The sequence below is a fragment of the Thalassophryne amazonica genome, chromosome 1 (genome assembly GCF_902500255.1).
Source record: "Thalassophryne amazonica chromosome 1, fThaAma1.1, whole genome shotgun sequence".
Classification (NCBI taxonomy): domain Eukaryota; kingdom Metazoa; phylum Chordata; class Actinopteri; order Batrachoidiformes; family Batrachoididae; genus Thalassophryne; species Thalassophryne amazonica.
The window spans coordinates 58,338,682-58,358,238 of NC_047103.1; the positions used below are offsets into that span (position 1 = coordinate 58,338,682).

Sequence of the window (19,557 nt, forward strand, 5' to 3'; positions counted from 1 at the left end):
CTGTTTTGACAGTATCCTTTGTGACTTTGTGCATTATATTGTGGACTGCTTTTCCAACGAGAGGTGGAGGTAGCTTTCCTGCCGTACTGATTCCTGGGTGCAAACGCATCCTCAGTTAATTGCTTTTTGTTCCTCGCCAGCAGTACCAGGTCCGACACACGGAGGCAGTGGCCACCTGGGAGTTCGGGACTTGGCGGCTCCAGTATTCCCGGGGTCTGGTGGCGGAGGAAATCGTGTGGTTCCGGTTCTGCTTTGGACAGGCGTCTCCTATCTTCGAGCCTGCCCACACGACACCTTTGTGAATTGACTCTTGTCTATTGTTGCAATCTGTTGTATTTGTTGTGCACATTCACAACAGTAAAGTGTTGTTATTTGACCTATTCCATTGTCCGTTCATTTGCGCCCCCTGTTGTGGGTCCGTGTTCCTACACTTTCCCAACAATTTCTTAGCTTTTTGTTTTTGTTTTTTAATACATTTGCAAAAGTATATAAAAAATCATTTTTACATTATCATCATGGGGTATTGTGTGTAGAATTTTAAGGAAAAAAAATGAATTTCATCCATTTTGGAATAAGGCTATAACAATTTTTTTTTTTTTTTTTTTTTTTTGAAAAAGTGCAGCGCTGTGAATACTTTCTGGATGCACGGTAGTTCTGTGCAGTGGTGGATGTGCCTATACATGATGCTTAGTGGACCCACAAGTAGGGCACACCTGTCTTTGGGCAGTTTTTCCCATTCTGTCATAAAACAGCACAAGTGCATCCTTCCAAGCTTGACCTTTTTTTTCAGTTTCCTGAAAAAATACTTTATATAGCTCTTTAGTCACTGATTCAATGACACTGTTATTTGAACAGCTTGTCATTAAGCACTCACAGTGCATCAGAACTTTTTCTACCCAAGCCTTCTTGGTGTCAACTGATACATACGAGGTCTATTAGAAAAGTATCCGACCTTATTATTTTTTTCAAAAACCATATGGATTTGAATCACGTGTGATTACATCAGACATGCTTGAACCCTCGTGGGCATGCGAGAGTTTTTTCACGCCTGTCGGTTACGTCATTCGCCTGTGGGCAGTCTTTGAGTGAGGAGTCGTCCACCCGCTCGTCGATTTTTTTCATTGTTTAGGAATGGCTCAGAGACTGTTGCTTTGTTTGATAAAAATTTTTTCAAAACTGGAAGGCACAACTGTGTGGACACCATTCAATAAATTCAGCTGGTTTTCGGTAAAAATTTTAACGGCTGATGAGAGATTTTGGTCTGGTAGTGTCGCTTTAAGGACGGTCCACGGCGCCTGACGGCGATCTGCGCTTCGAGGCGGCAGCGTCTCGCCGTTTCAAGTTGAAAACATCCACATTTCAGGCTCTGTTGACGCAGTAAGTCGTCAGAGAACAGAGAACTTTCAGAAGAAGTCGGCATGAGGAGTTTATTCGGACATTCCATTGTTAACGGTCATTTTGTAATGAAAGAACGTGCGGGCAGAGTCGCATGTCGGGCTGGACCCGACCGCGGGGGGTCGTGGCAGGAAAAACACATCCGTTGGAAATCTTAACGGGCAAGTTGGAACATGCCCAAGCTGTTAAACAATTTCTCAGTTACTCACTTGTTGAAAGCCATTAAAAGCCGCCTGAATTCTACAAATGGTTTTCAACACGGAGGTGTTTTTCCTGTCGCGGCGCACACAGATTTGCCGAGTCGTCACGGAAACGACTCGGCGAATTTGCGCGTACGTCTTTCATTAAAAAAATGTCCTTAAACAGTGGAATGTCCGCATAAATTCCTCATGCCGGCCTCTTCTGAATCTTCTCTGTTCTCTCACGATGTCCTGGGTGAATTAAGCCTTAAATTAGGATGTTTTCAGCTCGAAACAGGCCGACGACAGCGCCTGGAAGCGCTGCAGGACGTCCCGCTCCATGGGAAGTCCTTACACCGATGGAAACACCCCATAATCTCTCATCAGCCGTTAAACTTTTCACAGAAAACCAGCTTAATTTCTCGAATAGTGTCCACTCGGATATTCCTCACAGGTCCAGAAAAAATTTTGATAAAGCAACGCGCGCCGTCTCGAGCAGCGTGTGAAACAAAGGAATTCAGCCGAGAGGGCGGGACCACATCTCACTCAAGGCCTGCCCACAGGGAAATGACGTCACCGACACGCGTGAAAAAACTCACGCATGCGCACGAGGGTTCAAGCATGATTGGTGGAATCGCATGTCATTCAAATCCATATAGTTAAAAAAAAAAAAGTAAAAGGGTCGGTTTATTATCTAACAGACCTCGTAGCAGATATGCTTATGTTAGCTTTGTAGTCTTGCTTAAAAGAGGCTGAAGACATTTGAAGAATATTCTCCACTATGAACAACATCTTTCATAGCATATCATTTGAATAAGTCTTTTTACATTTTAAAAATTGATTGTTATAGTCCCTATGAACTTTTGAAACACTTCTATTAAAGCACATTTTTGTACAGCCCACTTCTATTGCACATCACTGAACTGTAACTTTTGCTTTTTCCAGATTCTCATAGAAGGTACTGTGGGAGATGATTTTAATGGCGACATTGCAATTGATGACCTTTCCTTCCTGGACTGTGTCCCATATGAAGGTAGATAAATATTTGATTGAATATTTTGGTTTTTGAACAAATCTGGGTGTATTTCATGTATTTTGAGCTCCTGACCATGAGCTCTGTCTTGTAATTTTTCTATTTCCAATTTTCCATATTATCTCTTGCAATTCATTGCCCGGCAGCATCGTTGCTTAGAAGTTAGCACTGTTGCCTCACAGCAAGAACGTTATGGGATCATTTTGTCCTTTCTGTGTGGAGTTTGCATGCTTTCGTCGTGTTTTTGTGTATGGGTGCTCTGGCTGTCTCCCACTTCAAGAAATACAGATTATCAGTTATACATTCCGACAACTGCTGGTAATCTCATCCACATAAAATCCTTAGAAGATTGCCTTGCATCAGTGAGAAGCTGCATATCAAGCAACTTCCTACTTTTAAACTCTGATAAGACTGAAATGATGGTTCTTGGTCCAGTGAGACATCAGCATCAATTTGACCAGCTAACGCTTAGCCTAGGCTTGTGTGTCATACATCACACTGACAAAGTGAGGAACTTTAGGGTAATTTTTGATCCTATGTTGTCCTTTGACCTCCACATTAGTGATATTACGAGGACTGCTTTCTTCCACCTGCGAAATATAGCAAAGATTCGTCCCATCCTGTCTATGGCTGATGCTGAGACCTGATTCAGGTGTTTGTCTCTTCTCGATTGGTCTACTGCAATGTTCTATTTTCTGGTTTACCACAGTCCAGCATTAGGGGTCTCCTATTGGTTCAAAATACTGCTCCCAGACTTTTGACACAAAGCAGAATGTTTGACCACATTACACCCATTTTGGCATCCCTTCACTGGCTTCCTGTCCCAGTGAGATCAGATTTTAAGGTTCTGCTACTCGTCTATAAAATTGTTCACGGACTAACACCTCCCTACCTAGCTGACCTTATTAAACCCTACGTACCAGCCCGGGCTTTGCGTTTTCAGGGTGTAGGACTACTTTGTGTCCTTAGGTTGAATAAAAAGTCTGCGGATCACAGAGCTTTCTCTTATTGTGTCCCTGTTCTATCGAATAATATCCCTGCATCAATAAAACAGTCAAATTATTCATCTTGGGACTCCGGCAAGGATGGTCGCATTCCTCCCCTCTCCTCTTCTCCTTTCTCTGTATCTCTGCTCCAACCTTCAAAGTCCCAGCTTCACCAGACTGTGAATTCTTCAAATTAAGATTTGAATTAACCATGGAATTGATCAGGTGGTCTCTCAACGCTATTGACATCATTTTTTTTTTTTTTTTTGACAAGGAATCAGGGCTGGGGGAACCTGTGTGCCCTGATGGAATCTACCCAGCGGGCTATGCTCTCGACGCCTGAGAGAGACGGGGTGTGACATGCTTGGCTCCACTCTCTGTGGAAGATGATGAGGATTCATTCCTTTTCGCTTTTATGGTGGGAGGTTTGGCGTTGATTGGTTTGTGCACTGCCCTGACCCACAGGAATATTAGCAAGATGGCTGTTTCCAGAATCTCGTCCCGTCATCAGTCCATCATGATTAATGAATTGGGCAATGCTGTGTAATCTCAGACTGCATGAACTCTTGAACTCAAATGCAAAATGGATGCAATCTCGGAGCAAATTGCAGCATTGCAAAGGAATGTGTTGCTGAGGACCAGAGAATATTCTTCATAAATTTGTACTCTAGACAGTCAGAGGTGCAGTAATTCTGTATCTCTCCGCCTAACATCAACATAGCAGCCTTATCGGCTCCTGAAGTCCAAATTCCCTGCTCTTCCCCCAGAAGGATCTAAAGCCTTGGTGAAGGAATTCGGATCCTCCTTCTCATCTGCTGTTGCCTAGCAACGTCAGACTTTACACACACACGGACAGAAATTGACAGAAATTTAACTCATCTGCACACAATGCATGTCTCCTTCCCTCCATCCCTTTTACCCCCCCCCCCCGTGTCTCTCAACTCCCCTTACCCTGGCTTCCTCCCTGCCACCTTGAAGGCAGCGTGGTTTTTACTGCTGCAGCCTTCAACCCCCAATCTGGGCAGCGTGGGCCCCTCCTGCTATGGCCTTCACCCATTTGCCTCAATTCCAATGACGGACTGCTTCAAATTTAGAGCACCTAAACAATGTAAAATGTATATGTGTTGTCTTTAATTATGATGAGATGAGATATACTTTATTGATCTCACAGTGGAGAAATTATGTTTACATTCCAGTTACCTCAGACAGCAATTAGTCCACAATTATTACTTGTTTGCCGTAATAATGGCACACATCAGAATTAAAGACAGCACATACACATTTGACATTGTTTATGTGCACTAAATTTGAAGAAGTCCGTTATCCGAATCAAGGCAAGTGACTAACGGTCTCGCAGCAACCCTGAGTTGCGCCACCGTCAGCTTGGGGGGAGAACGGGGATCTGCCGCAGCTAAAACCGCACCACCCCCGCAGAAGGGAAGGGAAGACGTGAGCAGAAGCCGGAGTGGGTGGGGGTGTGTGTGATGGGGGGTAGGAGGGGGGTGGGGAGAGGAAGTGGAGCATGCTTCAGTCCTGTGAAACAGTTTATTGTCTTTGTGAGTTGAGATAAGAAACAGCCAAATGTTCACCAAGGCCGAAGACATTCCTCTGGAGGAAAACAGCAGGGCACTTTGTCCTTCAGGCTGATAAGCCTGCTGTGTTGTGGTTTGAGCAGTGAAAAACACTTTTTACAGCTTCACTTGAACAACCAAATCCCAATTATGAATTAAGAATATTCCCAATTATGAATTAAGAATACTTCCCGGCCTCCAAAATCTTCATTTTCATCTGCAAGGCACGCATCTGCTCCAAGATGTCATCCAGTTTGCGTCTGAGTTCAAGAGTCATTGCAGTCTGAGAATGCATTGCCTTGCCCAACTCATTAATCATGACGCACAAGCAGGGGCCATGGTTCTTGATGCCGCCATCTTGCCAATTTTCCGGTAGGTCAGGGCAGCACATAAGCCAGAAAGTACCAGCCCTGCTACCATAAGACCAAATATGAATAAATCCTTGACATCCTCCACAAAGAATGGCGCAAAGCATGCAAACACACCACGATCCCCAGGAGTCAAGAACATCTGGGCAGGTAGGATCCCCCGGTCCTGACCTTCTTCTAGAAAAGATGGTGTCAATAGCGTTCAGAGACCAGCTGATCAATTCCATTGTTAATCCAATAGTACACCAATAGATCCAGTATCCAATATAATTTGAGGAATTCACAGTCTGGTGAAGTAGGGACTTGAAGGTTAAAGCAGAGAGCAGAGATAAGGGAGAGTGGAGGGGATGCGACCACCCTCGTCGGAGTCCCAAGCTGTTATTATATAATATGTGCCATTATTATGGTAAACAAGTAATACTTGTGGATTAAATGCTGTATTTTGTCTGAAGTAATTGGAGTGTAAACATAATTGCCCTTTTGGGATCAATAAAGTTGTCTGAAATCTGAAATCAGATTCTGTAGAGACTTTCAAGTCCAGACTTAAGACACGCTTATTTTCCCTTTCGTATAGCTAGCATACTGGCATAGTGAGTTACTATGCTTTTTACTCTTTTAACTTATTTTAATAGGAAACGGAGTGGGTCGTGGCCTCAACTTTATCTAAATTCTGGGTCTTTTACTGAAGCTTAGGATTAGTGGCCGGCGATCACCTTATTGTTTATTTTGTTTTTCTTGTTGCTTAATGCTGATAAATTATAATGTATTTGTTGTCTTTCTGATGCCTGATTCTGTTTTTCTCTCTGTTTGAGGTGCGGCTCCATCAAGAGATGGGTGTGGTGTCTGTTTCTGAAACCCTTCCGTCCTGTGCACCGGCAACATTTCCTGAATATTCGCTTTGTGAATTGTTTTGTAATTTGTGTCAGTAGCACGGCCCAAGCAGAGATGTCACGGCTCGGTGAGCTGGCCAGGATTCTGTGCAACATTTTTTTGAAGTAGCGGGATGAAAGTCCCGGGTCCCAGTTGAAAAGACATTCCCGCTAGCTTGGCTAACGGGGGAGTTCCCCTTTGGCTGACCTGGTAGAAGAACGGTCTTTTGTGCGAGCCGTGTGGGTTCGATCCCCACCGTCGTCCCAGCCACGAAGGTCCTGCTGCTTCACTGAGCAGAAAATGTCTCTGATCATGGAGGTGGCCTGTAACAGGATGGTGACGAGCTACAGGTCGGCTCTCAGTGTAGGTGAAATGGAGAAGCACATCCATCTGCTGGTGGAGGTGACTCAAAGAGGAGGCGCAACTTTGAGTAGCGGCATCAGGAAGCACTCAACAGGTTGAAGGCACCGGCAAAGTATAAAACTTTGTTCTTTTGCGTTTTTTGTTGTCAGCTGTATGGTTCAGGATCAGGTCTGTGGTCGTGTCCCGGGTGAGACCTGGACCTCTGGTAGCTGTCTGACTGAGTAATCTGATTACTTTTCTTTAGTGAAGGTGTTTTCAGAGTGAATCCTCTGTCGCACAGGACAAATTGCCCAGACCAGACTCAAAGATCACCCCTTTGAGTCTGGTCTACTTGAAGTTTCTTCCTCAGAGGTAGTTTTTTCTTACCACTGTCGTCTTTGTGCTTGCTCTGGGGGATGGTAAGGTTAAACCTTACTTGTGTGAAGCGCCTTGAGGCAACTTTGTTATGATTTGGCGCTATATAAATGAAATTATAGGTGAATTGGAAAGTTTAAATTCACCAGAGGAGTGAATGTGTTTGCCTGTCTTCATGTAGGCCTGTGATAGACTGTACTCTGCCTCCCAAAACTGGAGTATACAGGTATGGAAAATGAATGAATTCGTATGTTATTGCCCAGAAAACAAGTCGTTTTAATCAATGTGTGCCTGGGTATGCTTTCGGTGTGTTACACAAATGGTGTCCCTGGGCTTTCCTGGACATCCTTAATCAGGTTAGATGTCAGCAGATAGGCTATAAAAGTTTGCTTCTATTTATAAATGCTGTATATGAAGAGGTCACTGCAGTGGCTTAGTGGTTACCATGTTGCATCACAGTGAGAAGGTTTCAGATCCACTTCCAACCTGGCCCTTTCTCTGTGGAGTCTGTATGTTCTTCCCATGTTTACGTGGGTTACCTTGTGATACTCTGGCTTCCCTCCCACTTCTAAAGACAGGCATATTGGGTGAAGTGGTGACTTTAAATTGACCGTAAGTCTGAATGTGTTTTTGCAATACACTGATAGCTTGTCCAGGTTATTCCTTGTGTCTCAGCTAATGATGAATGGCATAGACTCTTCAGTCAGATTTTGGTTTCTCTTTGAATACTGAGCACTTAGTATCTTCATTTGTCTCCACCTGCAACAATAGTTTGGGCACTTTTGCTCCATTTAAAGCTCTGTGTCCAAATCCCAAATGTGAACCGTGGCAAAATGATGTCACTCGCACTGCCAGACATAGTTGCCGGAGAGCTAAACATCAGTAGAAAAAAAAAAAAGACAGGTTTCATGTGTCATGAGATTTTTAAAGAAAGTTGGAGAGTCTATCAGAAAGTTATTCAAAGTTAAAAAAAAAAAATATATATATATATATATCATTATGATATTATTGCAAATAACCAATATAAAACTTGTGTTCTTTTTAAAATTATTAATTCTATTCCTAATACCCCCCATAACTCCCCTTCACCTAAATGTTTCCCAATCTACATTTGTATTGAACCGCTGTGTCTGTATTCAATCCACCTCACTGCCACCAGCAGCTGAAACGCTAAGCTACCAAGCTAATTACAAATGTTGACGTTTTATATGAATTAGTAAACAAAATTCAATCAGAAGAAAATTTTTCTGATATGATTTACAAAGTTACTTAGTTGGTCCTCAGTTTTAACAGTCGGCCTTCACCATAGTTGATTTTGCTATAATTACCATGGTCAGAATTCATGAAAGTGGAACTGTCCCTCTTTTTCCCTTTAAAGTGGTTCTTCTGTGTTTTCGAATTCTAAATTCTATACAAAATTTTTCTTGTTTGTTTTTGTAGGCAAACTGCCGTCACTGAACATCACGGCTCCTCCAGTGACCACCGTAGCTCCAACAGTTGAGCCCCATATATGCCCCGATGGACACTTTGCATGTGGGACATATGGAGAGTGTGTTGATGAAAGCAAAGTGTGTGACTTCAGAAGTGATTGTCCGGATGGCTCAGATGAAATCAACTGCGGTGATGCAATGAGTCCTTTTCCCTCTCATGTGTCTGTTTTCTCTTTCTTTCAGTTGTTTTCATGGTCTCCTGTGTTTCTTCTCTCTTGCATTTCTATTTTTAGTGAAGGAATGGTGTGATTTTGAAGGTGGTAACATTTGTGGTTGGAAGCTTGTTCACCCATCTGCGGTCCCAATCCATGCATTCCTCTGGATGCCTGACCAAGGGGAAAGCATTCATGACGGAGAGCAATACCACCGTCCTATTAATGACCATACCCTGTGAGTGGCCACAAAAGGAGGAACACATTTGTTACTTTTTAAAAAGAATATTCCGTTTGTATATTTAACAGTTCAAGGAGGTATTCATTTTGTTTTCAGCTTTATATGCAGGTAACTTTATGTTCAATTTATGGTCAGTTTTACACTCTGTTATAGTTTGTTCGCTTTATCACAGTGTTGCACTCGGCATCCCACATTGCCAGTGTCACCCCAGAACTGTCGGAGGCGCGATACAACATTACTTCCACCGTGTTTCAATTGATAAACATTTTTAGCATGACCTATGCTTTTGACATTAATTGCACTTATTTCAGACACTAAATAATTTGACAGCACACCAGATACATGCATTTGAAGACAGACATTTCCCTGTGTGAGTTTTTATTCATGTAAGTGTACAAATGCCTTGGCAGTGGTGGGCACAGCTAACCAAAAAGTTAGCTTCAATAACCATTATGTTGGGAAAGTGAAATGCACGGACCCACGACAGGGGGCATAAATGAACGGTCAGTAGGAATTCAAATAAATGACAATTTATTATGCAAATGTGCAACACACCAAATATGCTTAAGTCAATCAGTAACCAAAAAGGTGACGCGTGGGCAGGCCCGAGGGTAGGAGACGCCTATCCAGAGAAGAGCCGGGACCCACGAAGTTCCACCGCCAACGGAGACCTGCAACACACCAGAGCCGCCAAGTCAAAATTCCCCCAGGTGGCCACCGCTCGTGGCTGTCAGACCCGGTACTGCTGGCAGGAACAAAAACAGGTTAGGGTGGGTGTATGAACACCCAGCAAACAGTCAGCAACTCACAGAAATCCTCTTGTAGGCCATAACCCTCCCAGTCTACCAGATATTGATACCCCCGACCCCTCCGACGTACATCAAGGAGCTTCCTTACGGTCCACGCCGGTTCTCCGTCGATGATGCGGGCAGGAGGCGGCGCCGGTCTGGGGGTGCAGAGGTCTGATGTGTGGTATGGCCTGATCTTGGAGACATGAAACACCGGGTGTATCCTCAGTGAAGCTGGGAGCTGGAGCTTCACTGCAGCCGGGCTGATGACTTTGAGGATGCGGTATAGTCCAATGTATCAGTCAGTTAACTTCGGGGAGTCCATGTGCAGAGGGATGTTTTTGGTCAATAGCCACACCACCTGCCCAGGCTGATAAGCTGGGGCCGGGGCTCGTCAGTGGTCTGCATGGACCTTAGCCAGCGTCCGGGCCTTCAAGAGAGCAGAGCGGGCTTTCTTCCACACCCGACGGCATCTCATGAGGTGGGCCTGGACCAAGTGCACCTCGACCTCTCCCTCCACTGCCGGAAACAACGGGAGCTGGTACCCCAAACAAACCTCGAATGGGGAGAGGCTGGTGGATGACAAGACCTGACTGTTGTGAGCATACTCGATCCAGGCCAGATGTTGACTCCAGGCTGTCGGGTGCGCAGAGGTGACACATCTCAGCGCTTGCTCAAGGTCCTGGTTGGCCCGCTCTGCTTGACCATTGGTCTGAGGGTGGTACCTGGACGACAGGCTCACCGTGGCCCCCAGCTCCCTACAGAAACTCCTCCAGGAGGTCAGCAGTCTCCTGTGCAGTTGGGAGCTTCGGGAGGGCCACGAAGTGGGCCGCCTTGGAAAACCAGTCCACTATCATCAGGATTACTGTCTTCCCCTGGGACGCAGGGAGGCCCGTGACAAAATCCAACCCAATGTGGGACCAGGGGCGATGAGGCACAGGCAATGGCTGGAGGAGCCCCTTTTCCGGCTGATGGGTTGCCTTGCCCCTGGCGCAGATGGTACAGGCCCGGACGTAGTCCCTGGTGTCAGCTTTGACTGACGCCCACCAGAACCGCTGCCGGACCACTGCCACGGTTCTTCGCACCCCAGGATGGCAGGAGAGCTTGGAACCATGGCAGAAGTCCAACACGGCAGTCCGAGCGTCTGGTGGGACGTACAGCCTGTTGGGAGGACCACCTCCAGGATCTGGGTGACGAGTCAGGGCCTCCCTGACCACGTCCCACGTGAGGGCTGTGACGACAGTGGATTCTGGAATGATGGTGTCTGGTGGGTCCAACAGCCTTGCTCCAACTTCCTCTTCATGCACCCCGGACATGGTGTCAGACCGAACGTTTTTGGTCCTGGGGCGATAAGTGATCTTAAAGTTGAAGCGTCCGAAGAACAGTGACCATCGGGCTTGTCTGGGGTTTAGACGCTTAGCGGTCTGGATGTATTCCAGGTTCCGAATGTCAGTGAGAACCACAAATGGGACCACAGCTCCCTCCAACAGATGTCTCCACTCCTCAAGGGCCTCTTTCACCGCCAGGAGTTCCCGATTGCCAACGTCATAGTTCTGCTCAGCGGGGGTTAACCTGCGGGAGAAATAAGCACAGGGGTGGAGAACACTATCGGACTCCCTGCTCTGGGACATTACGGCTCCTATCCCTGAGTCAGAGGCATCCACTTCAACAATAAACTGGTGGTTAGGATCGGGCTGCACCAGAACTGGTGCAGTCGAAAACCGGTGTTTCAGCTCCCTAAACGCGGCTTCACACCGATCCGACCAGCTGAAGGGGACTTTTGTGGAGGTCAGGGCTGTAAGGGGACCAACTACCTGACTATAGCCCTTGATGAACCTCCTGTAAAAATTGGCGAACCCTAGGAACTGTTGCAGCTTCCTACGATTTACCGGTTGGGGCTAATCTCTCACCGCCTCTACCTTAGCCGGATCGGGTGCGACAGAGTTGGAGGAGATGATAAACCCCAGGAAGGACAAAGAAGTGCGGTGGAAATCACACTTCTCGGCCTTCACAAACAGCCGGTTCTCCAATAACCGCTGCAGGGCCTGACGGACATGCTTAACATGAGTCTTAGAATCCGGGGAGAAGATGAGGATGTCGTCTAGATATACGAAGACGAATCGGTGCAGGAAATCCCGCAGAACGTCGTTAACCAAAGCTTGGAACGTCGCGGGGGCATTGGTGAGGCCGAACAGCATGACCAGGTACTCAAAGTGAACTAAGGGGGTGTTAAATGCCGTCTTCCACTCGTCTCCCTTTCGTATCCGAACCAGATGATAATCATTTCTAAGATCCAGTTTTGAGAATATTTCGGCTCCATGCAGAGGCGTGAACACTGAATCTAATAGAGGTAACGGGTATCGGTTGCGAACCGTGATCTCGTTCAGCCCTCTATAATCGATGCATGGACGGAGACCGCCGTCCTTCTTGCCCACAAAAAAGAAACCTGCACCTAACGGGATGAAGAATTACGGATTAGCCCGGCAGCTAATGAGTCCCGGATGTAGGTCTCCATTGATTCGCGTTCAGGATGTGAGAGGTTGTACAGTCTGCTGGACGGGTACTCAGCGCCTGGAACCAAATCATTGGCACAATCACACGGTCGATGCGGGGGCAGGGTGAGTGCCAGATCCTTGCTGAAGACGTCGGCAAGGTCATGATACTCCGCCGGTACCTCCGTAAGATTGGGGGGGACTCTGACTTCCTCTTTATCTTCATCACTGGGTGGCACCGAGGATCTTAAACACTCCCGGTGACAGGTTTCGATCCATTGAGCCACAGCCCCAGATGGCCAATCAATCCGGGGATTGTTCTTAACCATCCATGGAAATCCCAAAATAATCCTGGAGGTAGAAGGTGTTACAAAGAACACAATCTCCTCCCTGTGATTTCCAGAGACAACCAAAGTTAAAGGCTGTGTCTGGTGTGTGATTTCTGGTAGTAGGATGCCATCTAGTGCCCGCACCTTCAATGGTGAAGGAACGGCCACCAGAGGGAGCCCTACCTCCTTAGCCCACCTACTGTCCAGTAGGTTCCCTTCTGACCCCGTGCCGATCAGTGCGGGTTAAATCCCCACAGAGGATTGTGACTGGGAGTCGTGCGCATTTGTGTGGGACACCCGTATGGTTAGTATGGCTCACTCTTAGCCCAGTCTCTAAGGTTGAGCCTTGTTGTTTAACCGCCTGGGGCCCCTTATTCTGCGCATGCTCATTCGAGCCGCAGTAAACACACTCTCCACGTGCCAGTCTGCTTTGTTTTTTCTTTTCAGTCACTTTTGCCCTGCTCATTTCCATAGCAACATCAGCAGGGGGAGCTGGTGTAACGCGGAGAGCCCTGGCTTTGGAGTGGGGAGAGGACAGCACTAACTCGGATCTGGATGGGAGAGGGACAGAGCGCACCCGGCCACGCCCTTCGTCTCACTCCCGCTTGAATTCCTCTAACCGATTGTCCAAGCGAATAACCAGATCAATAAACCCATCTAAATCCCGCGGCTGATCCTTAGCCACCAGATGCTCCTTTAGGGCCAGAGACAGCCCGTTTACAAAGGCGGCGCGGAGTGCTACTGAGTTCCAACCGGCCCTCGCTAACGCAACACGGAAGTCGATTGCGTAATCAGCTGCACTCCGGCGTCCCTGTCTCATTGACAGCGGCATATTTGAAGCGGACTCGCCTCTATTGGGATGATCGAACACCTGTCAAAATTCCCTGATAAACCCAGTATATGTCAAAAGGAGCCATGAGTCCTGCTCCCAGAGCGCCGTAGCCCAGGCACGTGCCTTGCCCCGAAGCAAATTAATTTCATAAGCCACCCGGCTGTGGTCTGACACGTACATCACGGGGCATTGCGTTTCACTTTATGTGCCGCAGGGGCTGCTGGGTAAACTCAAGGATCACAAACACAAAGAACACACGAAAAATGAATAAATAAAAAAATAAAACCCCAAACACTGTCATCATCTTTCAAAAGCAGTAAACACAGTATTAGAAGTCACAGTTTATCTCGGTATTATTACACCGTCATTTATGAGCTAAAAGCTGATGCTTTTTTCACACGATTTGAACCCTCCAGCTTAAACAAACGAAATACGTCCATTAATGCATTGATTGGCAGAGTAAAATACACGTAGTAAATATAAATTCTTACCTGTTAGTTTCAGTGGGATTCAACTGAAGAAATAATCAGAGAGACTCAATAAGGGACTCCGGTGAGGGCGGTCGCATCTCCTCCTCTCTCCTCTATCTCTGCTCCAACCTTCAAAGTCCCTACTTCACCAGGCTGTGAATTCTTCAAACTATATTGGATTAATCATGGAATTGATCAGCTGGTCTCTGAACGCTATTGATACCATTTTTTTACAAGAAGATCAGGGCCGGAGGACCCTGCGTGCCCGGATGGAACTTATCCTGCGGGCTATGTTCTCGAGGCCTGGGAGACTTGGCGGGTCGCATGCTTTCCGTATTTGTGGAGGATGTCAAGGATTTATTCATATTTGGATTCATAGTAGGAGGGCTGGCACTTATTGGCTTATGTGCTGCCCTGACCTACCAGACGATTGGCAAGACAGCTGCCACCAAAACCACGACCCCTCGCTTGTCCGTCATGATTAATGAATGGGGCAATGTATTCTCAGACTGCGTTAACCCTTGAACTCAGACGCAAACTGGATACCATCTCGGAGCAGATGCATGCCTTGCAGGAGAAGATTTCAGAGGCCGGGGAATTTTTCATAATTGGGTTTTGGTTTGTTCATGTGAAGCTGGAAAAGTGTTTTTCACTGCTCAACCATAAACACGGCAGGCTTATCAGCCTGTCAAGGATAAAATGCCCATTGTTTATCCTCCAGAAGAACTTCTATAGCCTTGGGAAGATTGGCTGCCTCCTTATCTTTCTTACTCCAGTACACAAGGACAGACAGACTCACACATGGACAAAAACTGAAGCATGCTCCACTTTCCCTTCTACCTCACCTCCTGCCCCCCATCAAACACCCCATCCCGGCCACCGCTTATGCCACCCCTTTCCCCTCTGGGGGCTGCGTGGTTTTAGCTGCGGCAGGTCCCCATTCCCCCCAAGCTAGCGGCGGCACGATTCCAGTTGCAGCGGCTACCACACACCCACATCACCTCAATTTGGATAACGGGCTGTTTCAAGTTTAGTGCACAGAAACAGTGTCAAATGTATATGTGTTGTCTTAATTCTGATGTGTGCCATTATTACGGTAAACAAGTAATAATTGTGGATTAATTGCTGTTTGTCTGTGGAAATGTAATCTCGTTGTTGTTGCACTTGTAATGACAATGACAATAAATCTCATCCATCCATCCATCCATCCATCCATAATCCATATAAAGTGTCCTGCTTATCCAAACGATGTCTAAACGGCGAAGAAAAGTCCCTGTACACAACTGCGCTGTGAGAGCTCCTCTCCCACCGAGTAATGGCATTTAAATTATTCGTGCCACAAAGAAATAAAATAATGTTAAAATTAGTCTTTTTTTGTGTGTGTGTGTGTCGAGCAGGCGATAACACTGTAACGTCCAAAGTGAAGCTGTACTACACTACCCACAATGCTCCCTGTGTTGACTGGCCAATCACGTTTTGCACTTAATTATGATGTCATCAGCAAGCGACAGGCAGTCTACCAAAAACCACTGATCTACACATGACAGGGATTAAAATGTTTGATTTTAGGGTTTACAAACGTTTTTGACCGTTAAACTTTGCTCACTTTACCATAAAAAAATGTTAAAAGTTATCGGAACTAAATTTATCGGAAGATAATTGGTCCGATGATGGTTTTAAAAGTTATCTGAAAAGGTAATCTGCTAGCAAAAACTTTATCTTAGATAATTATCGGTTATCGGATTAGCTGAATAGTGCCCACTGCTGTGCATTGGGTACTGAACCCTTCTGTAAGATTTCATTTAATTTACTCCAAAAAGAAAGAAGAAATGCTACACACAAGGTGTGGTGGGATATTGAGGCTTGTGACATTGTTTCTGTGGTCTCTGATGCATCTCTGCGGTACGCATAATCGACTATTTCTCACTTGTTAACATATGAGGAAAACAGATGGTGAGAGATGTGTCTCCTCTTACCTACATGGAGCTGCACCTGTTATGGGAAACTGAAGAAGTAAAGCAGAAAGGAATGGAGGAGATATTCAGTGTGGGTGGTGAAGAGAGCACGCTGATACAGATGAGGCCAACAAAGAAAATGACAGATTTGCTCATCAAATATGAATTTCTTGGTAGACATAACTGCAATTGCCAGATTCTTCTTCTTCTTATTCTCCTTTCTGTTCCCCCGTATTTCCATTCTCAGTACTCTTTTACAGAAATATCCACCATCTGTTTATTTCCACATCACCTGAACATACACTGGTCTTCTGTTTTCTTCTATGTTTATCCTTTTTTGGATACCTTTGACTATCTCATATGTAGAGGTTGGTGGCCAAGTGGTTAGTGTGCTTGTTTTCAGTGTAGAAGGCTCCTGGTTTCAAGCCCCACCCCTGGCATATTTTTCTATGCAATGTGGAGTTGGGTCAGGAAGGGCATCCAGTGTAAAACGTGTGCCAAATCAACATACAGATCCATCTTGGAACTGCTGTGGTGACCCCGAGTAAAACAAAAACAAGGGAGCAGCCGATAGAACTTACTTTTTGACCATCTCTTACGAATGCCAACTCTGCACTCCCTTCACTGCCTATGCCTCTGCTCCACACATAACTGTCAGCTCCAAACCAGAAACCAAATTTTTCAACCAAACCTGGCAACAAGGTTGTGTGTAAAATGGGATAGAAACTGAGGAAATGCTCAACTGTTTTTACTTTAAATTTAGATATGTGGAATGCAGGTTAGGCACCCAGCTTGCAGCTTGTGAGAAAGGTCAGTTGAATGATCCTGCACGTGTCCTTGAGAAAGGCAGTGCCGTCAATTTCACTCACAACATGCAGGTAAACCTTGTTAACTCCACAAAATCTAACTGTGAGTTATCTGAAACTGCGACTTAACTACAAGCTTACCTTGCCATCTTACAATAGATTTGAGCATTTGAAGCGTGACATCTTCCTGGATGGTGATGATTTCTTCATCTGGAGTGGGTTCAGGATGTTCTTCTTCCTCCTCGGACTACTGCCCTTCAGCAATGAGGGCTTCATCAGTGTGGCTGATTCAAAAGTTTTCATTTACGAATCTGGATTTGACTAGATAATGCCACTTTTTGACATATAACTTACTTTGAAATACAATTTGCAGGAGCGGACAAATAGGTTTAAAGAGCAAGACTCCAGAAAATAATCATTCAGATTAGACTGTACAAGGTATGTTCAAAATTAAGATGTTGATTGTTCTGTAACTTATTTTGTTCCTCTGTGACAGGGGCAGTGCTCAGGGCTGGTATTTGTATGCAGACAGTTCAAATGGAGGATACGGTCACACTGCCGACCTCCAGTCACCAGTTATCTCTTCCACTGGGCCACAGTGCACTCTGGTCTTTTGGTACTACATGAGCGGATTCACAGTGGGATCACTTCAAGTGAGGACAGCAGAAACACAACCCCTCATGAAAAGAATATGGAATCACCATACTTAGAGGATATTCATACAGATTTGTTAATGTGTATAACAAAGGAACCAATCGTAGATACTGTATGCTACAAAACGTTCAATAGCTGAATGTTCTGGTTTATGAAACATCTCCCAACCAAACTGACAGAGGTGGGACAAAGTCACCGTCAAGTCATTCTCAAGTCGTGAATCGGCAAGTCTCAAGTCAGCTTGCAAACAACTGGTGAGACTTGTAACTTGCCGATTCATGACTTGAGAGTGACTTGACGGTGACTTTGTCCCACCTCTGCAAACTGAATTTAATTACTATAATGAATTTCTTTCCAGCTCAATCACTGTTTTAAGGGAAACATAACTTAATCATCTAAAAAACCAACCTACAATCAGTACTATGTTGTTCCTCCTCCTTCTTATTATGACTTGAATACTTTTTGATGCATAGGCTGTAGTTATGAAGAACAATATTCTCCATCAAGCTGCTTTCACCTTTCTCAAATAGCAATTAACAAATCAGTTTTGCAAGACAGAATCTTGTAATTGTTCTTCATTTCAACCACAAGATTTCAGTCAGTTTGAGATATTGACTGTTGACACCCGTCACTGAGTTGATATGACTTTGCTGAAGAAAAGCTTTAACACGCTTTACTTTGTGACACAATGAATCATCATCCTGACACATGACTTAATTGTCACTAAAACTATTTTCTGTCAATGAAATACGAAAAGAGTCCACGAGATCACTGTACACCTGTTTACTGACTACTATGGTAACTATTGCCCCTTGTCATTGACTGGACATGCCATCCCATGTCATAAATAAATCAGAAATTTTAATTGTTTTCTTCAAGCAGTCATCTTTGAGCAAACTACATTTCTATAGAATGTTTCCATCTGAAGCAGATGCTTAATGTGCTTTACAATGATGCCTCAGATTCATCCATTCAGACACAGACAAATGCATCGGCATGCAGCAATGCAACTTGCTCAGTTGCACACCCTGACCAATGTGAAGATTAAGGACCTTGCTTGAGGGACCTTAATCATTTTCTTTTCTGATGGGGAACCAACCATGTGATTATCTTGGACCGAGCTGCCCAAATTTGTTTGTTTAGACCATCTGTAATGCCTATTTCCATGTCTGCTTGCTTTACTCACACCTGATTATTCAATACTGGCTTCTCAGCTCCTCACTGGCTGAGCACACCTGTTAGAGCGAATTAGGTGTGGGTGGAGCAGGAAGAGTAAAAAAAAGTTTATCGCTTTGAGTTTTCTATCATGACACTTTGACCTCTTCCTTAGTGTACACTTTTTTTTTTTTTTTTTACTTTTCTAACTTTCCAATGTTGTTCATGCTTGCACCAAATTGTGGAGATGCTCATTTGGAACAAAAATATGTTTTGGCACACACTGTGAAGAGGTTTTCTTATTTTAATTCTTCCCATTGTTTCTATTCAGTTGTGAACTCTCTTGCTGGGGTCATGTTTTTGACCAGTTAGCTAAGTCCTGCACCTTGAAAGCACTCTTTTGATTGTAAACTCATCTGAGTCACTTGGCATTGCACATTGTTGTGTTGCTGTTGCCTTGGTTTCTATTCAACTTTGAATGTGTGCACATATGTTAAGGTATCTTACAAACTCCAAAACTGATTTTGGTGAAATATGACAGGAATATTGAGTGTATGGATGGGAAGAAGTGATCTGACTTTATATATCTGACTTTATATATGATCATTCAATGATCAATCGCAAATTTCTGATAGCATGCTGATATATTGGAAAACAGCAAATCTTATGTGAATAAGCTGATATTCAAGTTATTTTCATTTATATAGCACCAAATCACAACAAAGCTGACTCAAGGCCCTTCGCAAGAGTAAGGTCTAACCTTACCAACGCCAAGAGGAAGCGCACAGGTGACAGTGGTAAGGAAAAACTCCCTTACCCATGAAGGTGGAATCTAATTTTCCAAAGCTGAGGAAATTGTTGAAATAAAAGGTCTCCTTTTGCTGATTTTTGGCCCCAGGTTGCATCCCAGTAACACAATTGATGTACATAAGTATTCATACCCGTTGCTTAATTGCAGTCTCAAGGTGCATTCCAATTATAATTCAATTTATTTCATTTATATAGTGCCAAATCACAACAAAGCTTGCAGTGCAACACATCTCCTTCGCATAGAATTGGTCAGGTTGTCAATTG

At 44.9% G+C, this 19,557-nt stretch overlaps 1 protein-coding gene across 1 annotated transcript in view; it reads left to right on the top strand.

Moving 5' to 3' along the window:
* The window catches only part of malrd1 (MAM and LDL receptor class A domain containing 1), a 244,722-nt gene that overhangs the window by 86,969 nt on the left and 138,196 nt on the right, over positions 1 to 19,557 (top strand). The window contains exons 11-14 of the mRNA XM_034170522.1: positions 2,520 to 2,607; positions 8,560 to 8,739; positions 8,843 to 8,999; positions 17,171 to 17,327. Of these exons, the coding sequence (XP_034026413.1) occupies positions 2,520 to 2,607; positions 8,560 to 8,739; positions 8,843 to 8,999; positions 17,171 to 17,327 (582 nt within the window). The remainder of the gene's footprint in view (positions 1 to 2,519; positions 2,608 to 8,559; positions 8,740 to 8,842; positions 9,000 to 17,170; positions 17,328 to 19,557) is intronic.